This window comes from Haemaphysalis longicornis, unplaced genomic scaffold, assembly GCF_048455015.1.
Source record: "Haemaphysalis longicornis isolate Haplotype H1 unplaced genomic scaffold, Haemaphysalis longicornis Haplotype H1 scaffold_3, whole genome shotgun sequence".
Classification (NCBI taxonomy): Eukaryota; Metazoa; Arthropoda; class Arachnida; order Ixodida; family Ixodidae; genus Haemaphysalis; species Haemaphysalis longicornis.
In genome coordinates, this window is record NW_027526335.1 from 73,019,978 (window position 1) to 73,027,187 (window position 7,210).

General features: G+C 46.4%; 1 protein-coding gene across 1 annotated transcript in view; it reads right to left on the bottom strand.

Annotated features, from left to right (window-relative positions):
* LOC144174623 (fatty acyl-CoA reductase 1-like) overlaps positions 1-6,351 on the bottom strand; it is a 35,712-nt gene extending 29,361 nt beyond the window's left edge. The window contains exon 1 of the mRNA XM_077703400.1: positions 6,140-6,351. Within this exon, the coding sequence (XP_077559526.1) occupies positions 6,140-6,343 (204 nt within the window). The 5' untranslated portion in view covers positions 6,344-6,351. The remainder of the gene's footprint in view (positions 1-6,139) is intronic.
* Positions 6,352-7,210: the final 859 nt, after the last annotated feature.

Consider the following 7,210-nt stretch of genomic DNA (forward strand, 5'->3'; position numbering starts at 1 on the left):
TAACATATGTTGGGACCAGTATTGTCGAGCAAGCCTTCTGACCTCAAATCAAACATAATACGGTCAGATCAAATTTATTTTATTTTATTTGAAAGCTAAAATAACTTTCTTAATACTAAGTACTGCATGCGCTGAATTAACCCTCCCCCTCCCGTTAAAAAAAGTTTTTTTTACATATATCGCCTGGGTTTATATCATCCCAGAGAGGAAAGCGACAACGTTTCGTGCCCACGCTGTAAGTAAAACCGGTGAACAAGTAAAACAATGACGTCGTAATAGTATAACGATATTGCTTCCAGAAATATGGATTGATTGCTCTACTCAGCTCTAATTCTTCAGCATCTACTAGCAGATTTCTTTCACTGGCAGACAGCTCGAATTTTAGGAATTTTGCTCATTCAGACATACCTCAAATATCGACTCTGTTTGTTCCTCCGAACTGGCTTGCGAGCGCCGTCCGCGCCTTCGCCGTACAAACCATATTTTACCGTTGGCAGAAAAATGAACGGCCTTTTTTGTATCTGGTATAGCAACGAATAATAATAACTGTACTGCGACGTTTTTAGATGCGACGCTGAGAGCATCTCTTGTCGGCGGCCCTGTCCTTCCTGCGTGCGTCCGTCGTCGTCGTCGGCGTCGTCGTCCGCACTCTCCTCCGCTCACCCCCTCTCCTCTCCGATAGCGAACACTCTCTCGCGAGGGGCATTGGATTGGATTCGATTGGATTGGCTTGGCTTGGCTTGGATTCGATTGGATTTGGATTGGATTGGACTAAAGTGGATTGTGTTGGATTGTGTGCGTCATAGCCGCGGCAGACGCACTGGCGCCGGCGCGTGCCCAGGTGAGAGCGAACACTCTATCTCAACATCTGCGGGTGTGCGGCCCAGCGCGCTCTCACTCCGCCGGTGGGCGGCGCTGCGCACGGTGCTGCGCATGTGCAGTACTCTCTCTCTCTCTCCGCGGTCTCCTCTCCTTCGGGCGCGCTGCGCATATAACCGGGTGCCGTTCTCCGGCGGCCTTTCGGTCGACGGTTGCTCTCCGCTTGCGCTTGAACCCCCCTCAGCGTCGCATCACTCCAGGGTTCCCGCGAGGGGAGGTGGGCGTAATTTTTTTCTCTTTTTCTATTTGTACAAATAAGGGTCGAGGAGACTGCACGGGTTTTACGCTTTGTTTGACTTCATCTGAAAAGAAGGCATTCAGGAGAGTGCTTTAGGTGCAGTTCCTTCCAACCCTGATCTCCCATCAGCCCTTGCTTCCCAATCTACTTCCAAACATGGGTCCGAGGCTTCGGGCAATGGCAAAAAGGCTTCCTGCGTTTTTTTTCTTGTCATGTAAAAGATGTTTCCGGTATTCTATTCCTCCTGCAGGCAAATTTTACATGCTATTGCGGCTGCTATTAGCTTGTGTTTTTTTTTTGGTGGGGGGGATAAGGAAAAACTCGACAACTACTCTTTTATTATTATTATAAAGGTCACCACTGCGCTATCCTTTAGCCCATTGATTTTCCAATGCGCTACTTTCGCTGCACCAACTTTCACAGCAAATATTTCTAACTCGCTGCTCAAAAACATACTCCGACAACAGTTCACAACGTTGCACGTATACCAGTCTCCACATTTACAAAACACTTGCGAAGCGATTCCTTTTCAGTTCTGTTAGGATGTTCTGCCCTATGGTTGGGCGGAACGCACAGTTTGATTACTATGATAAAATTTTCTTCATAACCCGCTTCACGGTGCTACGGGTCTTTGAGCGTGGGGGACGGTTAGCCTTGAGTCGGGGCAAACTTTGGGGCCGACTAGTACGAAAGGAAGGAATGGCTTTATACAGGAACGTACTTGCTTTGGAAATCTCAGTGAACAGCACGTGCGCTCCTGGGTTCGCCGGATTAAATATTCTCATTCCAGTCTATCCACTTCTACCTTTTCATTCGAGAGAGGGGGGAGACATGGCATTTTGATAACCACGCAATGAAAGGCATAACAAAGACAGCTCCTTTCTTCCTCTTCCCTTCTAAATTCTGTTTGCTCCCCCTCCCTCTTTCTTGAGATGGTCGTAAAATATTATACTAATATTTTTAGAACCTTAAGGCACCGAAAAAATGACGTTTCCCACTTGGCCAGGACACAGCCTGGTCGACTGAGCACGACGTTCATCACCAAATGCACTAGTTTGCCAGGGAGGTTATTCAGACTCAAAAAGGACATGATGCGCTCTTCATAGATCGCTATAGGTATATCACACCTGCAGGAATGACATAGTTACTAATTCAATTTATAATTGCAGCGCACATATAGTGCCTTGTAACGTCAGCAAACGTCAGCAAACGTCAGTAACGTCAGCAAACATGGACGTGTCCCGTATACCAGTAAAAGAACTCCGCCTAATGTTTGTATAATGATGTGCTGTGAAGACGTGTGCTTGTATTTTGTGTTCAAATGACGATGCAAAACCTCAATGTGTTTCCCTAAGAAGGTTCTTATTGCTTAGCCGCATGCTTTGTACGTCGCCCCGTGTTCCAGGGGGTCAGAGGCTCTCAAGCTGTTTCCACAACTTTTACCTGTTCTCCTCGTAACATTTTATTGTTTCGGTATAAAATTCCATGTCAATTTCAATTTCACAAGATTATAGAGGACAATAACACTCCCCACATAACGAGTCAGCAACGTCAATGTTCTCGCTTACTTATGTTCTCTCGTCTTTATGTCCTTTCATATGCCGAACAGAAAAAACATTACAAGTAGCAAAATTAAAGAAACAAGCGTATCATACCGTGGGTGTAGATTACAAGTACGGAATTTAAAAAGAGAGTCTTTCGGCGCAGGACAATCGGCACTGGGCAAATGTGTCCGGGGCTTGCGAATACGGGGCTTAAAACGGCGTATAAAGAGCGGGGCTTTTGGCGCGGGGCTTTTGAAATCGTGGTATTTCGAGCACTACCCGGGAACTCGCCGCTTTTCTCTGCTGGCACTTTACGAGACAATGGCCCCGAAGTCACTTGATTACACTAGACGTAATTCATCTGCTACTGGCTCTGAGTTTGTAGTAAATGTGGCCAAACGACGAGCAAAAAGTCGCCAAGAGTAACCATTTTTTATTTTCCACTCTAGATATCTGCGGCAATAAACAGACAGATGAGCGTTTCGCTATGATAACCTTTCGCCAAAACGTATCATGCCCAGATTTACTGATCATGCGTCTAAAGCACTGCCAGTGCCTTGTCCGGAATGGTCTGGCGAGTAGGTACATTTTTTTAAAATAAAGAGCTAAAAAAGACGACATATCAGAAAAGAACACCAGCATACTCAGCGGTGTCTGTTCACACTGTGTATGTTCGTATCCTGCTTTTGTGCGTCGTCTATTTTACGCTGTTCATTGAAGAAGCAGTATTTGTTGGCTTGTTGCCATTTATATCACCCTGCATTATGTAAGCCCAGTTATAAGTCTTATTTGAGGAAGACTGCACTGGCCATCTGGAATAATTGATTTTAATGATGGCGTCACAACTTTAAGCGTTCCTGTTCATAAGTGTAATGATTAACATGTATTTTTCTTTTAAATGACGGACACAAAGAAGGAAGAGCTGCTCACGAGTGCCTGGACCTCTCCTGCCAATTTTACATTCAAGCCAACAGGCACAAGAAACCTTAAGTTCCAGAACAGGTGGTTGCAGCGATGGAACTGGCTGGTGTACTCAAAAGCTGAGAACGGGATCTTCCGCAAGTACTGAGCTGTTTTCTCGCCACCTGGTGTTTGCGAAAGAGGTTTGACCGCTGGTAAACGTGTGCTTTCAAAATTTGACAATTAAAAAAAGAAGTCGTTGAGGGTTTTAGCGAGCACGAAAAAGAAATTTTTCACAAAAGCAGTGTTCTTGACGCAGACCAATTTCTGCAAGTATCAGAAGGGGGAAAATGCCTCTTTGCGAAGACATCTACGCCGGTCTGAGGCAGCAAGTTTCCAAAAACAGAGAAAAGCTGACTCCTGCCATCACAACTGTAGTGTGGTGCGGAAGGCACGGAGTTCCTTTGCGAGGCCGTAGAGATGGCAGGAAAATGGAGTTATGCACTGAGACCGGAAAAAATGAAGGGAATTTCCAGACGCTGTTAAAATTACGTGCATGCAACGACGATAAGTTGCGGAAGAAACACCGAGAAGAATGCAGTGCTTACGCAACATACACAGCGTAAGCATGGAACGCCATTATCTTGCGAAAGCTTGTTTCTAAAGTCAATGCTGTGAAGTGCTTTGATCTAATGGCGGATAAGACAAAAGATATCTGCGGTGTTGAGCCGTTTTACCTGTGTACACCCTATGTAGATTAGGAGCAAGCTGTGGTACGAAAAGAGTTTCTCCAGTTTAATCCGGTGGCTGACTTGACAGGTAGACGTCTGGCCAATATAATTTTAAGCAGCCTGAGTGACACAGAGTCGAAACGGAGTACCAAAGAACTCAAGTTTATGACTGGGCTGCCTTAATGAGTGGGGCTTATAATGACGTTCAAGCGCATATACAGCAACATTTCCCCAATGCCATGTATGTTCACTGCGGGTCGCACAGCCTGAATTTAAGCCTGCCTAGTGCATGCTCCGTATCCCAGATCAGAAACTGCATAAGAACAGCGGCCAAAGTATGCGAGTTTTCCCCCCTCCAAAATGTCAAGCTGAGTGCTCAGATTGAAAAGCCAGTCCCGATAACCCATGTGACGCGACTAAAATCGCTTTGACCTACCCGGTGGTTTCAGAGGCACGATGTTCTCCTTGCGGTTGTTAAACTTCTCAAACCTGTTGTGGCGACTCTCTAGTACATTGCCATTAACAAGAATGACCGGAAATCTCCCTCGAATGCTGAACTCCTACCGAGTGCAACGCAAAAAAGCAATTTTTTTGTATCTCTTTTTGTGTCGGAGGTCTTTGGCTTGAGCTTGCCATTAAACAAGTACTTGCAAACTATAGACATCGATCTTTCCTCCGCGGTCGAGTTGGCGGAGTGTTTTGAGAGCGGCGAGACGTCTACGATCCGGAGCTGACGAAGCATTTCATGAGCTCTTTGAACAAATTATGACAACAAGTGATGAGCTTGGATTGGAAATTCAAGTACCAATGATTGTGGGTAGGCAAACGGGATCTAATGCGACGTTCGGAACTACAGCAGAGTACTTCCGTCATTGTATTTTTATTCGATTCCTCGACGCTTTCGCAGGATAAACCAATGAACTATTTGTGAAGCACAAGAGCATACTTGTTCAATTTCAAGTTTTTCTTAATTGCCCTTCATTGCCAGTTGATTGCCCGATCCCAGACCACGAGAATTCGGTACGGCCCCTCTGTGAGCGTTAAAGCAGCGATCTTGGGGACTCCATCTCTTCAGTTGTTGGAGAGCTGCACCTATGTTATCAGGAAATCCAACAGCTAGAGAAACATCCGAATGGTCCAATCGATGCATTGAAAGTGTGTCCGCCTTCTGTGTTTCGGGGAATTCCAAAGCGTCTTCAGACAATGGCGACCCTTCCAGTTACAACTTCTACAAATTAGAGGTCTTCTTCTACATTGAGGCGCTTGAAAACACACCTCCGCAACGCAACAGGTGCACTGATATTAAATGGGCTAGCGCTGTTAAATGTTCACAGAGAAGTTGCCATATGTTCGGACGAGATCTCGAATGAATTGGCGGCAAAGCCGCGGTGACTTGACTTAAAGTTGTACTGCAAATTACAAGTGCAATTTGAATGCAGAAACAATTATCTGTATAGACAATTATCCTGGGTGCGCTAATGGCCCAAATAGCCAAAGCCAAGCACAAAAATGGTTTTCTATAGCCGACCGTACGATATTTTTGAATGGGAATCACTACGAAAGGAGGCAAAGGGGAAATTCACGACCATTGCAGTCCTGTAAATGTGTTCACTTGAAAAGCATGGCAGTTCAGGTGAAAGATCTTCGTGGTTGATTACAATACGAAAATCGAGGCCGAAAAGAAGATTGATGAGCAAATCACGATTGGCAGGTACTGAACTTTTATGATGAAGATTTAAAGGTTGAATTACAGAGAAGTTAGGCGACAATATTTTATTATGTATGTCCTTTGTCTAGAAAACTATGACCGGAGGTAATGACCGCAAGGCAATTGAGCTGCAACGTACCTTTCCGACGAACCCTGTTCCTCCGGTGATGAAAACCACTTGGCCCTGGTAGAACTGCGCGATCTGGGAGATCCCATTCTCCATCTCAGCCGCGGCCGACGGTGGGCCTTGGTGCGACTGGCGTCGGGTGCTTTCCATGGCCAATTCTTGGGTCCTGACTGCAAGCCACACGTAAGTGCGGCGCTTACTTATGTTACGCTGCATTAATCGCAGTACAGTACTGTATGATATGAAAGTAATTGCGGGAACGTGGACCGTGCTACAAGAAAAGCCAGGGGTGCCTGGGGACTGGTAAATACCGGTTCCAAAACACCGCCGTTCGGATGACTGTCTTAATAATGCGAGCAGTAAGCACACCGGTCTCCAATCCAGCTGGCACCCTCCTTCCGTCTTTGGCTTCACGACGGCTGGGTAAAACATTCATCCCTTCTCCAAGTTACGTGCGTCATTTGAGCTTTCTTTCCTGCATAGCTGTGGTGTTGTTGGCAGAATAACAGGAAAACAGCCCGTCATCGGGCCACGTGCAAATACTAGCGAGCCGGAATACGCTGGAGAGGGCCACAGGGAAGGGGTTGTTTACAATTTCTGACAGTTCGCCCCGTGTGTACTATGTGCTAGGTTTATTGCAGCGTCCAGTTCGCGGCCGCAGTGTTCTTATGACGGACAAAGAGGGTTGGCTGCTCCAGAGTGCTGATTCCAAAGGACATTAAAGACATGCAAGCAAATTCTTCACGTTCTCAGGCGTATTTCAAACCGTATGAGAGGTGTCAATGAAAGGGAGATGAAGCAGATCGTGCAAGCATTGCTAGTATCTCGTATCGTAAACGGACTTCCTTACCACCGGGTAAGTCGCATCCAGAAGCTTGCACTCGAAAGGCTGCTCAACGAAGCACGAAACATTGTCAAGAGACTTCCCCGCTGCACCCGTCTGGAAGCGCTGAAGAGCTGCAGCCTCATTGGCGACTTGTCCGAGATCACAGACACACACCGGCCCACGCAAGAAGTCCGGCTTCGTGCAACAGAGGCTGGCCGTGACAGCCTTCGCCGTCTAAGCTATAACAAGTGGTCTAC